The following is a 21,794-nucleotide window of genomic DNA, read 5'->3' as shown; positions in this document are numbered from 1 at the left end:
CAATTTCTATTCTAGGGGTACAAGGGGGGGCTTGAAATGGGACATGGTATAAACAAAACCAGTCCTGCAAAATCTGCCTTGCAAAACCCATATGGTGTTCCCCTCCTTCTATGTCCTCCCGTTTGGCCAAACAGTAGTTTACGACCACATATGGGGTATTTCTGCAAACTACAGAAGCAGGGCAACCCATTTTGAGTTTTGTTTGGCAGTTAACCCTTGTTTTTTTCCAGGAAAAAATTGATTATATTGGAAAATTTTCCCAAAAATCAAAATTCTTAAAATGTATGTCTTTTTGCCATGAAGTCTTGTGGAAGACCTAAAGGGTTAAAAAAGTTTGTAAAAACAGTTTTGAATACCTTGAGGGGTGTAGTTTCTAGAATGGGGTCATTTTTGGGAGGTTTCTATTATCTAAGCCTCACAAAGTGACTTCAAACCTGAACTGGTCCATAAAAAGTGGGATTTTGAAGATTTCTGAAAAATTTCAAAATTTGCTTCTAAACTTCTAACCCTTGTAACATCCCCAAAAAATAAAATATCATTCCCAAAATGCTATAAACATGAAGTAGACATATGGGGAATGTAAAGTCATCACAATTTTTGGGGGTATTACTATGTATTACAGAAGTAGAGAAACTGAAACTTTGATATTTGCTAATTTTTCCAAATTTTTGGTAAATTAGGTATTTTATTATGCAAAAAAATTAATTTTTTTGACTTTATTTTACCAGTGTCATGAAGTACAATATGTGACGAAAAAACAATCTCAGAATGGCCTGTATAAGTAAAAGCGTTTTAAAGTTATCAGCACTTAAAGTGACACTGGTCAGATTTGCAAAAAATGGCCTGGTCCTTAAGGTGAAAATGAGCCTGGTCCTTAAGGGGTTAAAGCAGGAGGTGGAATGGGGGAGGTAATAAACTGCTGCGCCGTCTGAGCTAGTGAGCTCGGCGGACAGCAGCGGAAGCCTCCTCCTCTGAGTGTTTGTGTCCTCCGCACCATCAGCCTGAGCCCCAGAGTCAAGCAGCCAGAATAGCAGGTACCCGGCCTGGCCACAGATACAGGTAGAGGGTGTGGGAGGCAGGTGCCGACAGCAGAATCGCATAGCTGGCTCCTGAGGGGTTAACTGCCACTGAACGCAGCACCCGCCTCCTGTATCTGTATTAAAGGTTAATTATCATTGGTGGCGCAGTGCACCCCCCCCATGTATTAAAAACATTAGTGCTGCAGTGGCCACAGGGTCACCTCTCCCCTCTTCATTGGAGGTACAGTGGCAGTTGTGATCGGAGCCCCAGCAGTGTAATCCTGGGGCTACGATTGGTTACCATGGCAGCCAGGACGCTACTGAAGCCCTGGCTGCCATAGTAAGCTCCATGCTGCTGTTTGTAGTATGCACAGGGCAGCAGGGAGAGTGTCAAGTCCTAATCACCCTAATAGAGATCTATTAGCGTGAATAGGACAAGGGATTAAAATATCCCAGTTTCTAGCCCCTAAGGGGGAAATAATTATTAAATAAAAAGTAAAAAAATAAAATATTAAAGGGGTTATGCGTTTTTTTTTAAACTGATCTATCCTCTGGATATATCATCGGCATCTGATCGGCGGGGGTCCGACACCAGGGACCCCCACCGATCAGCTGTTTGAGAAGGCAGCGGCGCTGGCAGTAGTGTCGTGGCCTTCTCGCTGTTTACTGCAGGCCCAGTGATGTCACGACTAGTATAGTCGAGAAGGCCGCGGCACTTCTGCCAGCGCTGCTGCCTTCTCAAACAGCTGATCGGTGGGGGTCCCAGGTGTTGGACTCCTGCCGATCAGATGTTTATGATCTATCCAGAGGATGATCCCATCAGTCCACTATGAAGTGTCTTCTAGAAGAACAATGGTATCCTCCCACCAGCCGAGGAACAGATTAGCATATGTAAGGGCACACAGGCTCCCATCGCAGCTCGCTTTAGATGGTGTTAATCTGATCCGGCAGGGTCCAACAGAAACGCTTCTCTTACCGATATTTCAACCGTCTGCATCCGTTATGAACTGATCTGGTTGTGTTATCTTTAAAATAGCTAAGACGGATCCGTCATGAACTCCATTGTAAGTCAATGGGTGACAGATCAGTTTTTCTATTGTCAGAGAAAATGGATCCGCCCCATTGACTTGCATTGTGGGTAATGACGGATCCATTTTGTTCTGTTACGTTTTGTCCCCATTGACAATGAATGGGGACAAAACAGAAGCGGTTTTTTATCCGGTATTAAGATCCTATGACGTATCTCAATACTGGAAAATATTAACGCTAGTGTGAAAGTAGCCTAACTAGGACAGTGGAGGCAAGTTCCTGTGCAGGATGTTTTCCCTTAGGGTAGGTAGTGTCCACTACTGTAAGGCCAGTTTTCCCTTCAATTGTGCCTTATATCATAGTCATTGTTTTGTCCTAATATTTGGGCCCATATTTCTGTTGTATTTTTGTTTTTGTTGTATTTTTTATTTTTTTTCCTGACTTATCTGTATTTATTAGGTTGTGACAGTCTATGCATACAGTGATATATTTACAGGCATGGTTGGAATTTCACCATGCTATGCGTCCTATGTTATAATACATAGGGTACTTCTTGCAATTCACTATATATTTGTTGGTCAGATCACAAATTTGGAGCTGTAGCATTGGTTGTAATGTCCTACCGTGTGAGAGGTGACTCTAGTGAATGATTACCCGAATGCATCTTATGTAATCATTTCAGCTAGAAGGTGTCTTCTGTTCTATAATGGCTCATTCACACGGCCTTTGTTTGGCCCTTCCGTGCATTAGGGGCACCAATTTTGCGGATCCAGACCCCTTCTACTTGAATGGGTCCGTGATCCGTCCGAACCGCAAATTTTTTTTAACCTTTTCTATTCTTTTGCGGTGTGGGGGCACGGACATAAACCCCCACGGAAGCACTCCATAGTGCTTCCGTGTGGTTCCGTGCCTCCGTTCCGCACTGACCTTCCGGATTGCGGACTGATTTGAAGTGAATGGGTGCCCACATATTGCGGACCCTCTGTTTGCTGTTTGGAAAAAGGCGTGGTCGACCGGCCATGTGAATGAGCCCTAACAATGTTAATATAATTTTTGCCGACTACAGAAATTTATCTCTGACATTGGTGTGGATCCCACCTCTGGGACCCATTGCTACTTGGCATGTGCGGTGCGCTCTTTTACTTTGGGGACCCTGTTCTAGAGATGGGTGCAGGTCCCAGAGGTGGATCCCGCACTTATCTGACATTAGAGGCATATTGCGCAGTGTCCGAGATGGCTAAAAAAATGTCTTGACCAAAACACTTTGGCTACATATATTATTATTTCTATCACTTTCAGGACTAAATAAATACTGGTCCCCTGAAGTTTAAAAGAGCGAGATAACCAAATCACATTCATGTCTCAATTTATTTATTTTTTCTGCAGGTTTCATGAATTTATATTGCTTCTCCGTGAGGTTTTAACAATTGTGGCAAAATTACTTGATCACAATGTGTTAGAGCTCCTTCAGACACGGCAGACTGTGTTGCATAAATTTTAGAAAATCAATTCGATTAATTTGAATGAGCCTCACAGAGGCTGTCCCTGTGCCTTTCTGACAAATGGAACAGACTTTTCAGTTGCAGGAATACCTGCAACAAAATCTGTCATGTGTGAAGGCTTCCTTTTAAAGGGGTTGTCTCTTCATGGACAAATGGGGGCATATCGCTAGGATATGCCCCCATTGTCTTATAGGTGCGGGTCCCACCGCTGGGACCCGCACCTATATTGAGAACGAAGCCCCGCAAGTGAAGGAGGGTGCACTGCGCATGCGCAGCCGCCCTTCATTCATTTACTACGGGGCCGGCGAATATAGCCGTCAGCCCCATAGAAATATATGGGAGCGGTGTCTGCGCATGCGCGGACGCTCCCATTCACTTCTATGGGGAGCCAGCTTGGTGCGGGGCTCGGTTCTTGATATAGGTGCGGGTCCCAGCAGTGGGACCTGCACCTATAAGACAATGGGGACGTATCCTAGCAATATGCCCCCATTGTCCATGATGAGACAACCCCTTTTAAAGCAGTTGTCCAGTTTTGGGAAGAAAACGGACGACACAAGGGATCCTCCTGTAAAAAAAGAACTGAGCATTATTTTTCTGGCAAATCCTCCACTCCAACGCTAAAACACTTTAGGCAGGTAGTCCCCTTTGACTGTACAGGTGCATATAAGTAGAATAGAAGAAGTCATGGCGTTTTAAAAGTAGGCCTCATGCACACGAACGTTGTTTAGGCCCGCATCAGAGCTGCATTTTTTGCGGTTTGTCTGCTGATCCATTTACTTCAATGGACCCGCAAAAGATGCGGACAGCACTCGGTGTGCTGTCTGTATCCGTACTTCTGTTCCGTGGCCCCACAAAAAGTTATTTTCTTGTCTGTGTCATGGAACGCACACGGCTGGAATCTGTGTCTTGTGGATCCGCGATTTGTGGACCACAAAACCTGGTACGGACGTGTGCTTGAGGCCTTAGATTCCTGTTACTGCTGTTGGCATTATGGACAGGGTAGGTTCATGGTGATGGTTGATGGAAGTGAAGCCATCGTCTTTCTTTGCTTATTGCTCATTTCCCAGGCTGCGAATTCTGTTGTGGCGCTTTGCTAATGGCCTGTAGTAGTTCTTCTCCTTGTTCTTTGCTGGTGATCAGCTGCGTTTGTCTTGCAGCACATTTAGTGAGTCCCTGGACGCCATACTGTATTTAATTGTATCCATGCTAATGACTACTGTCCCATGTCCTGCTCCACATGTGTCACCTAGGACAACTCCTAATCCTGAGGAGGCATGTGTGGAGGTTCCTTCTGCTTGTCGGCTGTTTATGGAGGGTGATTAAATGATGTGAGGTCAGGCAATTAGAAGGCCTGATGACGCGCTAGGAAAATTGATTTATGAGCTGGTAAACGTTTAATCCCTTGAGAGGCAAGTAATGACTGAGACATGAGACGCTTGTCGTGGACACATCTGGCGTGGTATTGCCATTGTATATTTCATGCATATTATTAGATGCTTAAAGGGGTTGTCTTCAGCAAATGGCATGTATCGTGTAGACTAAGTTCAAGGTGTTTCTGGGACTTTTAGTGCTCATTCACACGAACGTGTGCTGCCCGTTGCCGTTATGCGGACCGCATTTGCGTGTCTGCAATACACGGGCGCCGTTCCGTGGGCATTCGGCATCACTGATGTGGACCCGTTCACTTGAATGGGTCCTGCAAATCTGGAGGTGCGAAACGGAAGCACAATACGTTACACTACAGGAGCACTACGGACCGCAAAAAGATAGAACTTGCTCTATCTTTTTGCGGGAACGTACGGATCGCGGACCCATCCAACTGAATGGGTCTGCGATCCCTATGTGGCTGCTCCACGGACGGTGCCTGTGCATTGCGGACCGCAATTTGCGGTCTACAGCATGGGCTTCGTGTGAACAAGCCTGTATACTGATGACCTATCTTGATACTACGAACGTCCAGTGCCTTTTCAAACAGCTGATCAGCTGGAATCCTGGGTGTCTGACCACCACCGATCAGATACAAATGATCTCTCCTGAGGATAGGTCATCAGTATAAAAGCCTCGGTAAACCCCTTCAATACAAGGCACTAACTAATGTATTGTGATTATCCATATTGCCTCCTTTGCTGGCTTAAATCCTTTCCATGGTGTTATTCACTGCTCGTATCCAGGGGTTATGACCACCCTGTAACCCAGCAGCGGTGCTTGCAGACTATAGGAAAAAGCACCAGGCTGTCTTGCTGGGACCGTGCAGCATGTGCAGCAGCTTCCATCCTAGCCACCTCATATTTGCACTGCGGCAGTCGCAGTAACCCCTGGATACAAGCAGTGTATAATATATAGGAAAAATGATTCTACTTCCCTGGCCCCCGCTCCCTGCACTGCCGCAGCTGCTTCTTTCTGTGCGCGGATAAAAACATCCGGTGTTGGGGAGGCGCAGCCCCCCCAGTGTCACCTGCGATTCTAGGGAGCCTCGCGTCACCGTCATCGCCTGCCATTGGCTGCTCTCCCCCCCCCCCCCCACAGAGACCTTCCCCAAACATTGCACATGCCTTTTTATGAAGATGCCAAAAAATGGGCTATGGGAGAAAAATGGCCCACCCAGAGCATGCTGTGGTTTGAACAAAACCTCCCCCAGTATGCTTATCAAAAGTGGTGCATGGAAGCTGGCCTAGTTAAACTTGGCAACCAATCAGGTTCCACCTTGCATTGTTTTAGAGCTTCTTTGGAAAATGAAAGGATCAATATGCTATAGAGATATAGATATTATAATCTATCTCTATTTTTTATTTTTTTTTACACCATTTTTGAGGACGTCACTGGCACTGATGGGCGGGCTCTAGCGCTACCCTAACCAGTAAAACGGCTAGGGCAGCACTAAAGTACGCCCATCTGAGCAGGTGACGTCACCGAACACACTGCCGGGCGGAAGCTTCCGCCCAGCAGTGCTAGATTGCGCAGGGCACAGGCTTTTGTTTACAATCTAGCACAGGGCAAGGGAGCACATTGGAGCATGAGATGCTCCTATACCAACATGAGGGGTGCTGTCTGGGTGAAAATAAAGGCATGTCCGGGTTCAGCTCTGAACCCGGACGACCCCTTTAATGGCTGATTTAGCATTTATTTGTTGTATTATGCTTTTAGCGGTTTAGTACAGCACCACAAAATACCCCAAAAATGAGGTGCACATAACTGACCCGGTATGATCCATAACAATAAATTATCAGTATAAATCATCAATATCCTGATATGTTCATCTTAGAAAAGTATTCTAGTTTTTGAAAGCCCAAATGTGTGCTCCAGGTGGCACCAAAGTGTTACTAAAAAAAAAGTATAGCAAGGTGCATAATGATGTAAAAAGAGGAGGTCACCTACAAACCTCTCCAAACCTGGAAGCCCTGCATGGGTCAGTCATCGATGGCATACCTTAGGGGGGAGTCAGTGTTGCGCCACCCCTCTCATTGTCCTAGACAGAAGGCCTGGGCAAATAGTGCATGCAAATGTGCCATCATAAAACAACTACTCCAGGGTCCTCATTACTAGACTGTGTTGTACTTTGGGCTTTGTCTACCTGACCTCATGGCTTTGATCGAGAAGCCCCAGGTAGCCATTGGGCCAACTTGTGTATGCCCAGTTTACCCAGTCATTACCAGTGGCCCGGGCTTGGCCACTGATCAGAACAGATACTATACTTGCCAAGTCTTCTAATGTTACAGATCAAAGAGATATGTAATTCTATTACCGCCTTGTTTCTGAATTAAACCTTCTCAGCCTGAGATGTGGTAGGACATGCTGCTGCTCGGGGTGAATAGGCTTGTCCTTTGTCTTATTTTCTTGGCTCTTTCACAATAGGAGAGGTCCCTTGTCTGCTCAGATATCCAGTGTATGAATGAATCATTCATGAGGTTTGCAATTACAATGCCTACTGAAGTCAATAGGCCTAATGCAAAGATCCCATGGTTTAGGGTTGTGTGATCACCTTACATGTGCCTCTAGATTAAAATGCCTTGTTTTCTTTTTTCATCAGTACCGCCAGTGTTTGTACACTTAATATTAAATGTGAGGAAACTAACCTAACAGTAAGTGACCCCAATACCAAGAAATGGACTTTGGTGCGTCAAATAAGGCCCCAAAAACTGCTGGGTTTTTGCAGTAACATACCCGAGTTTATGGTTCGTTCTCTTCCAGAAAAGGGGAAAAAACACAGCAAAACTGAATTACATTAATTACAAAATGGTTACACTAATGTAACTTCTGCTGTGTTTTCCTTTGCTGGTAGCACAACCGTTATGTGAGGTAGCACCCTGAAGGAAAGAAATCTGGTTGAACACTGAGGTGGCGGCCACACGGTCAGGTTTCTGCATGAAGTCTTGGAAGCCGATATCGGGAGTGCATCATAGGAGTGAAAGTATAAAGGACCGATATGACTTATCCGCTTTTTTTTCATAGCTTTGGCATCAAACCGGATGCAGAAACCTGACACTGTTGTTGTACACGAATACTATATCTAAGGTGTGCCTTATTTTGCTCTTTAGGCTACTTTCACACTGACGTTTTGGTGGCTTTCCGTTTGTGAGATCCGTTTCAGGGCTCTCACAAGTGGTCCAAAACTGATCAGTTTGCATTCTAATGTATTCTGCATGGAAAATGATCCTCTCAGAATGCATCAGTTCAGTCTCCATTCTGCTTTGGAGATGGACAGCGTTTTGGTGTCCGCCTGATGATGCGGAGCCAAACGCATCCGTCCCGTAAGTCAATAGGGACGGATCTGTTTCAACTGGCACAATAGAAAACGGATCCATCCTCGATTTGACTTTCAATGGTGTTCAAGACTGATCCGTCTTGGCTACGTTACAGATAATACAAACTGATCCGTTCTGAACGGATGCAGACGGTTGCATTATCTGAACGGATCTGATTGCGCAGATCCATGATGGATCCGCACCAAACGCGAGTGTGAAGGTAGCCTGAACAGTTTGGGAGGACCCTGGGCCTTTGATCCTCATTCCTTTGTGGTACTGATACTTTATACCTTTGTGGTACCCGATACTTCAGACGCCTTTTGTGGTACTACTCCCGATTTGTGGTACTGATACTTCATACCTTTCTAGAAGCCCTTGCGGCTGCAGCACTGAGGGTGCAGTGTTCCTCTGGCGTCTTCCTGCCCTGATGATGACGACTGCACTCACTGACCACAGTCACATGCTATACTCTATATATCGCCCCATAAGGACTCGGTACAGCACGTCGTCATTGCTCGAATGGAAACCAGCCTGGGAGTGGGTCAGATTTATAAGGGGAGGGTCTGTCTGTTCCTTTGTACCCTAAACGGCTGCCACTAAAGCCACTTTAAGTCTGGCTGTATAATGTGGACCCCCCAGAATAGTCTGGCTTTACACAACTCATGGTGACTAGCACAATACAGTCTGCCTGACTAATTCACATTTCTGTCAGAGATAATCCGGCATAAACCTCTGCATGCGACATGAAAGCGGCCGGGTCACCGCTGGACCTCAGTACAGGATCTGGTTGTGAACTACGGTAGAGAATACCCTACGGCAGCCTGCTCTCTGCTGGAACAGCCTGCCAGTAACGTTCAGCGGAGATGTGAATGGGGACTAACAGGACTGTACAAGCACTATCATAGAGCACTTTATTCTGTATTCCGCACTGTGAATTTGCTCAGCCATTTGTGGCGTTTTATGATGCAGTTTTTCAGGTGGTCTGGAAGGGGTACATGCATACATCAATTTATCTCTGGGGTTATTTACCTGTTTAAACCCCTCCCCCAAAAAATGGCAGAATAAGCTTTTTGGGCTGCTTTTCCTGTGTGCTACCTGTGGTTATTTGTGAAACTGAATTGTGAAACTGCTCAAAAGATCTGTCTTTGTTGTCCATAGCAACCAATCACAGCCCAGCTTTCATTTTACAAGAGCACTTTAAGAAATGAAAGCTGTACCGTGATTGGTTGCTATGGGCAACAAAGGCAGTGTTTCTTTTAAGCAGTTTCACAAACTGCCCGAGTGTCCTCAAGGCTGGGTGGCCGTCACGTTTTTTCCTACGTGTGACGCCCACCTCGGTGGGGTGGAAAGCACAGTGTAGGGTGGTTTTGATACCAAAATTTTGTTTCGGTTTCGATACCACACAAAAAAAAAAAAAAAAAGTAAAAAAAAACAGCGTGTATTGCAGTTTGGACTTTTCAAACGTGGCGATATGTAATGGTTGTTTATTTTATTTATTGTTTATATGTTTTATATGTAAAATTGGGAAAGGGGGTGATTTTATACTTTTACTTTTTATTTAATAACTATTTTCTCCCTTAGGGGCCAGAACCTGGGATCTTTTAATCCCTTGTCCTATTCACCCTGATAAAGCTCTATTAGGGTGAATAGGACTTCACAATCTCCCTGCTGCCCTGTGCATAGTGCACACAGCAGCAGGGAACTGACTATGGCAACCAGGGCTTCAGTAGCGTCCTGGCTGCCATGGGGCTCCGATCGGAACTGCCACTGCCACCAATGACTAGAAGGGGTGGGGACCCTGTGGCCACTGCCACCAATGATTTTAATACTGGGGGGGTTTGGGGGTGCACACTGCGCCACCAATTATTTTAATACTGGAGTGGAGGGCGCATTGCGATACCAATGATAATATATTTAAGATTTAATACAGGAGGTGGGTGCGGCACCTGAGGGGTTAATTGCCGCTAATCGCAGCTCCCCTCCGGTATTTGTATTAAAGAGGGCCTTTCATCTGGCAAAAAATTCTGAACTAAGTGTCATAATATGTACAGCAGCACACAGTGATCTCACTGCACTTACTATTATCCCTGGGCGCCGCTACGTTCAAGTGGTTTTACTGGGCGGAGACTTCGGGGACTTGGTTATACTGGGTGAAGACTGCCCTTGTTCTCCTGGGCGTCTCCTTCACCTAGGCTGTAGCGCTGGCCAATCGCAGTGCAGAGCTCACAGCAAGGGAGGTTGTTTTCAGGAGAACAAGGGCAGTCTCCGCCCAGTATAACCAAGTCCCTGAAGATGCCGGAGGACATAGCGGGAGAACAAAGCGGTGCCCAGGTATAATGGTAAGTGCAGTGAGATCCCTGTGCGCCGCTGTACATATCGTGATACTTCAGAATTCTTTTTGCCAGATTAAAGGTCCTCTTTAAACATTTACTTTCATTGGTGGCGCAGTGCGCCCGCCCCTCTCTCCTCATTTGTGGCAGCGGCACAGGGGGGGAGAGACTGCTTCCTTCTCCCCTGTGCTGCTGAGGAGAACACAGCGCGCTGAGAGCAGCGCGCTCATTGTTCTCTAATACTAGACTGCATAAAAGGTTAAAACACTAGTGTAACAGATGTCGGGTCCGGAACCGCAATTGCCCAGAGAGCTTGATCCCGTAAGTTCCCTGCATGGATTGCCTTTTTTATGGTCAGACACATATTGGGGTTGGGGATAACCCTTTACTTAAAGGGATTCTGTCACCAGCATTAACGATATGTAGATATTTATATGTGCCCATTAGTCTTCATGCAGTGTTTACAATGATCCTTCTGTTTATGCTCTGTGTGCCTTATTCTTATAAAAAGCGATCTTATTCATATTAAAATCACCTCTGTCAGGGGCCTAAAGGGTTGTCCCACGATCTCCTGGAGCCCAGCACCGCCCATCGACCCGGAGCACAGCACCGCCTACTGCTTAATTTATTCACTGCACTATCCTGATGACATGTAATCTCTGCTACGTAGTCTCGTGCAGGCGCAGTGGACACTGTAGTCTGCGCCCGTGCGGACTACTGGCATCTGCTTCAACTTGTCCACTGCACATGCGCTGTCTCCCTGCGCACCCCAATCGGACTGGAAAAGACAATTTTTCTCTGCAAGTCGGTCCTAGGCGGAGGAATCTTCTGGCAGCAATTGCTCCTTGGACAATTTTGACCGACTTGCGCAGAGAAAGTGTTTTCCGGTCTGATCGGGGTGCGCAGGGAGACGGCGCATGCGCAGTGAGACTGCGCATGCGCAGTGGACAAGTTGAAGCCGGTGCCAGTAGTCCGCATGGGCGCAGACTACAGTGTCGCCTGCACGAGACCACGGAGCAGAGATTACATGACTTCAGGATAGTGCACTGAATAAATTTAAGTAGTAGGCGGTGCTGGGCTCCAGGAGATCCTGGGACAACCCCTTGGGCTCCTGACAGAGGTGATTTACATATGAATAAGATCGCTTTTTATAAGAATATAAGGCACACAGAGCATAAACAAGAGGGATCATTGTAAACATTGCATGAAGACTAATGGGCACATATGTAGATATTTATATCGTTAATCCTGGTGACAGAATCCCTTTAAGTAAAGGGTGATCCCCAACCCCAATATGTGTGACCATAAAAGTCTGAGTTCCTTCTCTGGCTATGGCGCATGGCGTGTGTCACTGGGCATGAGCCGAGCCCAGTGATAAATTTAAAGCTATTGCCCTTAGGAGCTTCTACATCGCGCAGGCAGTCCGCAGTACTGCGTCTGCGTGAGAATTCACCGAGCGGACGCAAGAAATCTGTGGCCGTAGTTGTATCCAAATGACGACGTAGCGGAGTGGGGCGGCAGCAAAAAGTTTGGGTGTGGGCAATTGCTTATGCTGAAAGAGGTGTGCTTGGGCTGTAAAGGAAAGCGGGCTGGGCACTGTAGGGGGAGTTACTGGGCTCCAAGGAAGGATAAGAACGCCCCTCTGGGCACCTTGGACACTCATTTGCATGACAGAAAAAGTGTATTTTATCGCTAATGAAACAAAATGAAGACTAAAGCAAGAAATAAGGTATTTTATTGTACATGGCAGTAGTAACACTTTAATATGCTCAAACCATGAGACAGATCCCCCCTTTAAGGCTTCATTATCTCAGATGTCGGAGGCTGACCAGGGACCCTTACCCCTGAAAAGGCAAAAGTTAATCCCACCCACCCTCTTCTGATTCTGAATGCATGGGTGACTACGCCTCTTCTTCCAGACAGTGGGAGGAGGACCCCCTTTCTGAGAGAGAAATTCCAGAAGGCAGTAAAAAATTCTACTTTGTCTGACCTCCTTAATGCAAAACGCAGTGCATATACGGCAGGGGATGCATTGACAGAATGCATCCCACCGTACATGCATGGCGGGCTGATCGGGCGAGCATCGGAGTGGTGCGTGCCCGGTCGCTGCTGTATCAGCCAGCATTGCTGTAAAAGCCTATGTCGACAGATTAACCCCTTCTATGCCGCGGTCTGTGCTGACCGAGTCCTAGAAGTGGTTTGTGTGGGGTGAGGGAGTGCATAGCGTACCCGCGCTGCTTTGGCGGGACTCTGTGTCAGAAGGCAGCCGATTCCTTGCACGGCATTGGGACCTGCCTTCTACTGGTGCCCAGGAGATCCAGCCTCAGGCTTGGTCTCCTAGGCAACCTGTTAGTGTATTACTCTGCCCACAGACAAGATTCAGTCTCTAAAGGCGAAAGTCAAACCTTCCAGTGGAAGACTATCTGCCCTATAAGAGAGGCTGAGTTTGCTGGGAACTCTTGACAGTGAATAGACTGTCACCTAGAACCCATGCGTGAAAATCGCACCGCATCCGCACCCTTCCAGCACTATTATACAATGCATTCTGTATTCAGAATGCTATTATTTTCCCTTTATAGCCATGTTATAAGGGAAAATGATACAATCTTCAGAACATCAATCCCAAGCCCGAACTTCTGTGAAGAAGTTCGGGTCTGGGTACCAAACATGCGCGATTTTTGTCACGCGAGTGCAAAACGTATGACAATGTTTTGCACTCGTGCGGAAAAATCGCGCATTTTCCCGCAACGCACCCGCCTCTTATCCGGGCAAAAAACATGACGCCCGTGTGAAAGAGGCCTTAGACCATCTACTCTAAAAGTACAGGTATCGGCACTCAGCTGTTTCTTTGATGCTGACTTAGCAAATCACAGTTGGATCAGAAGATTAATCAGAGAAGCATCAAGATTGAGGCCCACAACCTTTGGAAGACTGTCCGCTTAAATTCTTATCTTTCAAGACAGCATTTCTGATTGTGATCACGTCCGCAAGAAGGCTGGGTGAAATACAGGCTATCTCAATTAGGGAACCCTATCTTAGAATCCTGGAAGATAGGATAGTACTCGGACTAGACCCAGGGTTCCTCCCGTATTTTTGTAATAACCCAAAAAATATCAGGGAAAGTTCCTTTCACTCTTCAGACGTTAGACGTATGGTTCTGAAATACTTGGCGGTCACTAAGGAATTCAGGCAGTCCGATAGTCTTCATGTTCAATAATCAGGGAAAACAGGGGGAAGAGTTTGTCTAGGTCTTCCATTGCCAGGTGGATAAAGTGCACAATTTCCTGTTAAACCGCTCAGGGGTTCCAGCCAACTTAAAAGCACATTCAACTAGAGCCATCTCCTCTTCTCATGCTTAGAAAGCAGGTGCTTTAATGGAAGACATTTGCAGGGCTGCGACCTGGTCCAGTGTGCATACTTTTATTAAGCATTAACGCTTAGATTTCTCAAATTCTTCCAAACTGTCCTTTGGATGTAAAATCCTTCAGGCAGTAGCCCCCCTGAGATGTTATAATTTTGGATATCTCCTTGTGGCCGTCATGGTGATATGGGAAAATCTGAATTTAGACTTGCCAGTAATTCGGTTTCCATGAGATCACCATGACAGCCCATTATTCTCTCCTCAATTATTATCATTAGCTTAATTTTGTTCAGGGTATGAATTAATACCTTCTAATTTATATAATAGTTGCTTAGATTTATCTCCACCTCTCACTCTTGTAATTTTGGAAAGCAAAAGGGGGAGAGTGTTTTTAACATTTATCTGCTCCTGCCCATACAGAGTTGAAGGGTCAATCTCCTTGGTGATACCAGTAAGTCTAATTATGTTTTTTACCACAAAAAACGCAGGTGCTAAAACGGCCATAAACACGTGTAGAAAAATGCGTGTGTGTAATAATTAAATTTTTTATTTTTTTATTTTTCTTTAATTTTTTTTATGAAATGCTTTCGATGCTGACTTTACCACATGTGCAGTTCCCTTTCTTGTGTTATTTTAAGCGCTGCCCTCCTAAATTGACAAATCATATGACTACAGGACCAGGCTTTTCGATTGAGTCACTTTGGAAGCATTGATGAGGCTTATGGAATTTTAGCTTCTCTGTTTATAGTGGGAAAGCCATCCTGTCTTGATTGCACGGCTCTGTAGTAATATAAGTGCATTCAGTGTGTGTCTTGGCTCCTGTGCAGAACATTCTGCCATTTTTTTTCTGTGTACTTGGAAGTGGAAGAGAATAATGTTGGAAAAATTTTAAGAAATCTGGTTCTGGTAATGCACTTGTGCTATGGAATATACTTTCTGTACTCTTAATATATGAATATTACTATGGCAACTTCCAGTGTGGAAACTTGCTGAGTGGGCGAGAATCTTCCTAAGATGAGAAACTCTCACTAGGACTTGTCACCTGAATACACCTCCTAGGAACACATACCTGCTCCATGCACACAAAATGGCCCAAATCAAAAGGGTCTAAAAGGGCAGTTTATATGGAGCTATTCTCCCCTATAGTCACTGCTACTTTTACAGGTTAATTGTAAATTCAGTCAGTGTTGGAGATTTTGCATATACTCGGTCGTAGCTAAAGGCTCATGGGCCCTGGTGCAAGGGTTCAGCTTGGGCCCCCCTTCCCTCAGTGCTTTGTAGCCAGGGGCAGGGGAGCACATGGCCTTCCTACTGCTTGAGGCAAAAATTGTCCATAATGCAGACAATAGGACATGTTCTATATTTTTTTTTGCGGAACGGAAATACGGAAACGGAATGCACACAGAGTAACTTCCATTTATTTTGTTTTTTGTTTTTTTTGTGGACCCATTGAAATGAGTGGTTCCGTATACGGTCTGCAAAAAAAACCATAACTGACACGGAAAGAAAATACGTAGGTGTGCATGAGCCCTTATTAGATCCCAGAAATATTAGTCTTATAGGCACTTAAGATAACCAGAGAGATGGTTATTGTCTATTCAGGAGATTTTAGGGGGTTCTCCTGGCGGACCTGCACTTGAAGGATGTTTTGACCCCCTTCCTGTCTGTCCTCTACAAAAGAGGAAGCTCCATTAGCGATCGTCTTGTACATAGTTATTGAAAGCCTACGGTTACCGGCACATGGTTAGATGGCAAACGTGTGGGAACATTTTAGGCTACTTTCACACTCGCGTTTTGGCTTTCCGTTTGTGAGCTCTGCCCTGGGCTCTCACAAACGGTCCAAAACTGATAAGTTTTGCCCTAATGAATTCTGAATGGAAAAGGATCAGCTCAGAATGCATCAGTCACCATTCCGCTCTGGAGGGGGACACCAAAACACTGCCTGCAGCGTTTTGCTGTCCGCTTGATGAAACCGAGCCATATGGATCTGTCCCCGTTGACTTACATTGCGTGCCAGGATGGATTCGTTTTCTCTGACGCAATCTGGCTCAATAAAAAACAGATCAGTCTCCTTTCAATGGAGTTCATGACGGATCCGTCTTGGCCATGTTACAGATAATACAACCGGATCCGTTCATGGTGGACGCATGCCGTTGTATTGTAACAGATCCGTTTTTGCAGATCCATGACGCATCCGCCTAAAACGTGAGTTTTTAAGTAGCGTTAGTCTATTTTCACACTCGCGTTTTAGCTTTCAGTTTGTGAAATCCGTTCAGGGCTCTCACAAGCGGTCCTAAACGGATCAGTTTGCATTTTAATGCATTCTGAATGGAAAAGGATCCTCTCAGAATGCATCAGTTCAGTCTCCATTCCGTTCTGGAGGTGGACACCAAAACGCTGCCTGCATGCTGGAGCTTTCGTACGTCATTGACCCCATTTACGGTATATGACCTGGAGGTACGAGTTTCTGATATACACTATTGCTTGTACATCCAACAGCCACTTTCCAGCTCCATTGAGAGCGATGTACAGGCTGTAGAAAGTAGAGTGTTGACAGGGTAGGCTGCAGACTGCGTGTGCCTCTTTGTACATGTGTCCTCTCCCCATTGCCCCACAGCTAAAGGCGTCTGATGTGTCAGAGTTTTGCAATGACACAACTTTAAGAAGTATTTAAAACTCTAATTGGTAAAGCTGTCTGGCGTTGCCTGTAGGTTATTGTGAATCATTGGTAATTGACTTTTATCATACTGCAAGCTTATTCTTGGCTTTCTTGTCTGACTTTTCTTCAAGTTGTATCCATTTTTCTTTCTTTTGCGTTCCCATACATACCAATCGGAAAACCACCTTTTGTAAGGTGACAGATGGTAAGGTAGCAGGGTCTGGGGTGTGGTGTAATCTGTTTTGTAGTCCACCATAATGACATGGTGTAGCCAAATGGCTTGCAGAAGAGGTACCGTAATCGCCACTTGGCTCCAATACCAGGGGCACCCTGGCTCACCCACTTACACTGCCACTAGTTTTCTTTGGCATAATTCATCATTGTGAAATTAGTCATGTTTTTTTTCACAATGTGATCGGACCCAAAACCGCTGCAAGCGATCTGGCACTGAAAACAATGTAAGTCAATGGTGATAGATCAGGGTTTTTTTTTTTTTTTTTAGGAGCTTATGAAACTGGATCTGTCACCCATTGACTTTTAATGTATTTAGTGACTGACCTGGTTTTGAGATCCTCTGCCAGATCTCCATACTGGAATTAACAATGCAAGTGTGAAAGCAGCTTTATCGGTGTGAAGAAAAATTGGAAATTTATTACACAAATTTAGCTATGCAAAATGTGACTTTTACACCACTCTCGACACTTTTCAAAGCAGTGGAAGGGGAGACTGGTATAAATTATAGCACAAATCTGTGCCAATACTTTACTGTAGAAGGCTTACCTTTCTGCTAAAGAGTCTGCCAGAAGTGTCAAATTTAGCGCTCATACGCACGACTGTATGGATCTGCAAAAAATGTGGATGACGTCCGTGTGAATTCTGTATTTTGTGGAACGGAACAGCTGGCCCCTAATAGAACAGTCCTATCCTTGTCCGTAATGCGGACTTTATTAGGACATGTTCTATTTTTTTATTTTTTTTGCAGAACAGACATGCGGAAATGAAATGCATACAGAAACTTCTGTTTTTTTATAAATGAATGGTTCTGCATATGGTCCGCCAAAAAAACAAAACTTAATGGGCACGGAAAGAAAATACGTTCATGTGCATTAGCCCTTATTAAAAGGCTTATACTTGTAGCTTACTATAGAGCACCTTTGATGAAAGGGGTATTCCTGTTACATTATCTTCTATCCACAAGGACCCCCACCCTTGAATGGGTCACGAGAATGGGGACCCCCTGCAGCGCCATGAAATGAGTGGAACAACCAGTCCAACTTGCACGTGGCTGCTCCATTCATTTCTATGAGAGTTCTCACATGCGATCCCCGTTCTCGTGATTGGTGGGCATACGGGATAACTTAAAGGGGTTCTGCACTTTGTTTTAACTGATGATCTATCCTCTGGATAGATCATCAGCTTCTGATCGGGGGGGTCCGACACCCGGGACCCCGGCTGATCAGCTGTTTGAGAAGGCAGCGGCGCTCCAGTAACACCACGGCCTTCTCACGGTGTACTGCAGGCCCAATGACGTCACATCTAGTATCAACTAGCGTGGGCGCGGCTAAGCTCCATTCAAGTGAACAGAGCTTAGCCCCGCCCAAGCTAGTTGATTCTAGTCGTGATGTCAGTGGGCCGGCGGTAAACGGTGAGAAGGCCGAGGCGTTACTGGAGCGCCGCTGCCTTCTCAAACAGCCGATCGGCGGGGGTCCCAGGTGTCGAACCCCTGCCGATCAGAAGCTGATGATTTATCCGGAGGATAGATCATCAGTTAAAACAAAGTGCAGTACCCCTTTAATGTTACTGGAATACCCCTTTAAGGCTGACGTATGTAACGTTTGTCTTCCCTCCAGAGTTTTAGGAAGGTGAAAGGGAAGCTACTTGATTTCAGACTACAAACTATTGCATCTAGGCTGAACTTTTCCTGGTTTGATATCATTAATTTCTAACCTGGTTTAGAAAGTTCAGGGTCCCGATAAGACCAGTGCAAATACGACAAGTGGCGTTGGCAAACAAACAAGTCCGGTTGCTATCGTCATTGCTTTCTAACACTCCACAACTGTTGCAGTCGATGGAAACTGTTGTGATGTGATGTGATGTAATGGTTGTGTTCACTCTGGTGTGACAAAATATCAGTTATGAGAAAATATGAAGACTGGCATGTTAGAATAAGGAGAACTTTAAACTACATTTAGATCCACTTTAATATATAAAATGTTACTTGAAGGAATTGGTGAATGAAGCTGGCCATATGAATTTGATCTATGTTGGCCAAACCTGCTGATGTTGGCGAGACCAAATGACAATGCAAAGTTTATCGGGGCAACGGACGCCTCTCCAGTGGCAGATGTAAGGGGTTGATGAGCATCAGGCAGTTGGATTTCAGCTACTTGATTCTTTTTTTTTCTTGGAGATGTGCCGCTACCAGCTAGGTCAAGCTGCGGCTTCCTTATTCTTGCTCACCAAGCAGGGATGTGTATGAGGGGGACAGGAGTAGCACACTTGCTCAGCCAACAGCCATCTTCTGTGTATGGCTAACCTTACATTTCAGTGCTTTTGATTATCTACTATTCATTTTAAGTATTTTCTAATTTATTTTTTGTTTTTTTTACAGATCTGACCTGACGAATGCATAACTGCCCAAAAAAAAGCTGATGTAATCTTTGCATGGACGTTCCACCTTGGTCAAGGGATAAGTTTTGCTCTTTATTTGACTTTATTCACTTTTCATTGAAATGCCCTGATTGAAGTGTACAAAGCTGAAAGGCAGCAGGATGAATGTAGATGATAATGTGGAGGAATCGACCAGGAATGGATTTGGGTCCCCATTGCTCTACGATGATGATGATGGTAATGGAAATGTTAATGCTGTTAAGATTCCCAAGTATTCGAACTGTGAACCAAATCTAAACTCCAGTGCTCCCGCTATTACTATCAGATATGGTGATGGTAATGATTCTATGCTTAAGGATCACAATGGAGTGGAGCTGGGGGAGAGTGTGGACCATCTAAAAAACACTCATGACAGTATGAGGTTACACCAAATTGAATTTGACGAAACTGTGGATTATGTCAATAAGGAATCTTCTGAAAAAATACTTTTATACCCCAGTAAGGTCCTTTTACCTCCAGAACATGAATCCACACACAATGGCCGTATGGCAGAAACAATACGTTTGGTGGATACAAACACATTCGATTTTGAGGAAACTGTGGATTATGTGAATAAGGAATCCTTTTCCATTCCCAGTATGATCCCTTTGTCTCCACCACAGGCATTCACCACACATCCCAATTCTTTAAAATATGAGCACAGTAGTTTGAATGCTGACAAGTCTATGCCTTATATACAAAAGACAAATGAAGCACAATATAGGAAGATGGAGTCTACAAGGACTTCACAGTTCACTGTAAAGGAAACTGATGAACCCTGTAAGAATGTTCTGAAGGAACAGGTAGAGATGGGTGCCCTTTTTTCCAAACAAAAAGACTCAGAGCTACCAACAATGAGTTTGTTTTTTATGTCATGGGACTCTATTAATGCAGAATGTATGAGGAAAAACAGTGTTTCTAGTGGCTCTGAAAAGCCATTGAGTGCTTCTTTACTGGAAAGTTCCATGTTACCAAATGCCACCACTGAAGTGTTTTCAGAGTCCTTGAAGTGGTTAAACAGTATCCCTGGCAGCTATCCAAATGATGAACAGCCCACTAAGGACTTGAGTTATTTTGAAGTGCCTCCACATAATAGAGATTCCAAAGAAAGGGTGCTCAACAATATGGGTGCAGAATTTATAGAACATGTAACAGACACAGACGTGACCACTAGCAATACCCCCAAAGAAGACTACAAACCTGATAACCAAGTTCTAAACGTTGGCCCAGTCATGAAAATTAAGGATTCAAACAAAAATAACTTGTGTTCTGCTCCTTGTACAGAAGAAGCCATAATTCCAGTTCTACGTATAGAGGAAACTGACCTTGACACACACAACGTAAATGGTGGCTCTGTTAAATCCTCTTGTGGAACACAGTCTTTAAGCTCAGAGTCTAAAGACTTGTTAACTAACGTAACTGGGAACAACTGTGAGGATACTTTCTTAATTGAAAGTCCTTGTTCACAAACTGGTGCTAAGACGTACACTTCCACGCCTCTGTCAGAGTCAAAAAACATGACTTTCTGTGTTCCAGTGATAGAGGATATTGGACAGATTGATATACCCAAAAATCCAGATTCTGTAAGGGACTTTTACCAGGAAAGTGCTGTAGACGTTGCTAAATCTTTCATCGGGAATGTTATAGCAAAACAAGCTAATAGGAAAACTGTCACAATACCGTCTGTTCCAAAGGCCAAGAAAAATGAAGTGGTGAACTTTCCCAAACCCAATTTTAAAAATGTAAAGGCAAAAGTGCTGAGTAGACCTGCATTAATCATAAAGGATTATCCTTCTTCAACCACTTCTAAATTTTCTCCAAGGTCCCCGCAGTCTCAATCTAATGTATCTTCACCTGTAGCATCACCTCGGGCCCCTGCTTCTGCCATCAAAACACTGAAGAAAAAACCTGTTCCTGATCAGGACCTGAAAGCAGAAGCTGCTATTGCTAAATCTCAGAAGCAACCAATTAATAGACAGATCTTCCCAGGCCAACCTGCACATGCCCCAACCCATACTAAATATGCTTTAGGTAAAGCTCCCAGAACGGCTGTTTTGAAGCAGTCGCAGGATGAGATTGAGAGAGCAAGTTCGTCAAATTCAACACGCTCCTCTGGATCAGCTGCTGTCTTAACCTGTACAACCAGCTCCAGAGTGACAGACAAGGCAAAGACCGTTTCGAAGACTTCTGCTGTGAATGGTGAACACATGGGGCCAGATAAAACCAAGCAGAATGGCCTTATAGATGCTCCATATGAAAAAACGGAATTCCAGAAAGAAGATGGCACTTCTGGTGATCTATTTAGCAACGTATCAGTAAGTGTGTATTGGGTCATTTCTATATTTATTTTTGTTGTTGTTGACTTTGCGCTTGTATGTACTCACCCGCCAAAGTTGGAGGTCTATCTATCTAGACATGGCTATTTGAGTAGTTCTTTAATACTCTTTTTTTTATAGTGCCTCCATTCATTCAGGTGAACTTTTAAATGTTAAACTTTTTGGTA

The 21,794-nt window shown here is 44.8% G+C and overlaps 1 protein-coding gene across 8 annotated transcripts in view; it reads left to right on the top strand.

Annotated features, from left to right (window-relative positions):
- MTUS1 (microtubule associated scaffold protein 1) overlaps positions 1-21,794 on the top strand; it is a 261,609-nt gene that overhangs the window by 47,820 nt on the left and 191,995 nt on the right. For all 8 annotated transcript variants that reach the window (XM_044299622.1, XM_044299618.1, XM_044299631.1 and 5 more), the window contains one exon: positions 19,254-21,606. In XM_044299622.1, the coding sequence (XP_044155557.1) occupies positions 19,414-21,606 (2,193 nt within the window). In that variant the 5' untranslated portion in view covers positions 19,254-19,413. The remainder of the gene's footprint in view (positions 1-19,253; positions 21,607-21,794) is intronic.

The sequence above is a fragment of the Bufo gargarizans genome, chromosome 1, assembly GCF_014858855.1.
Source record: "Bufo gargarizans isolate SCDJY-AF-19 chromosome 1, ASM1485885v1, whole genome shotgun sequence".
In the NCBI taxonomy this organism is placed as follows: Eukaryota; Metazoa; Chordata; class Amphibia; order Anura; family Bufonidae; genus Bufo; species Bufo gargarizans.
The sequence above is the reverse complement of the archived record's forward strand: the minus strand, read 5'-3'. Positions and strand labels throughout refer to the sequence as shown.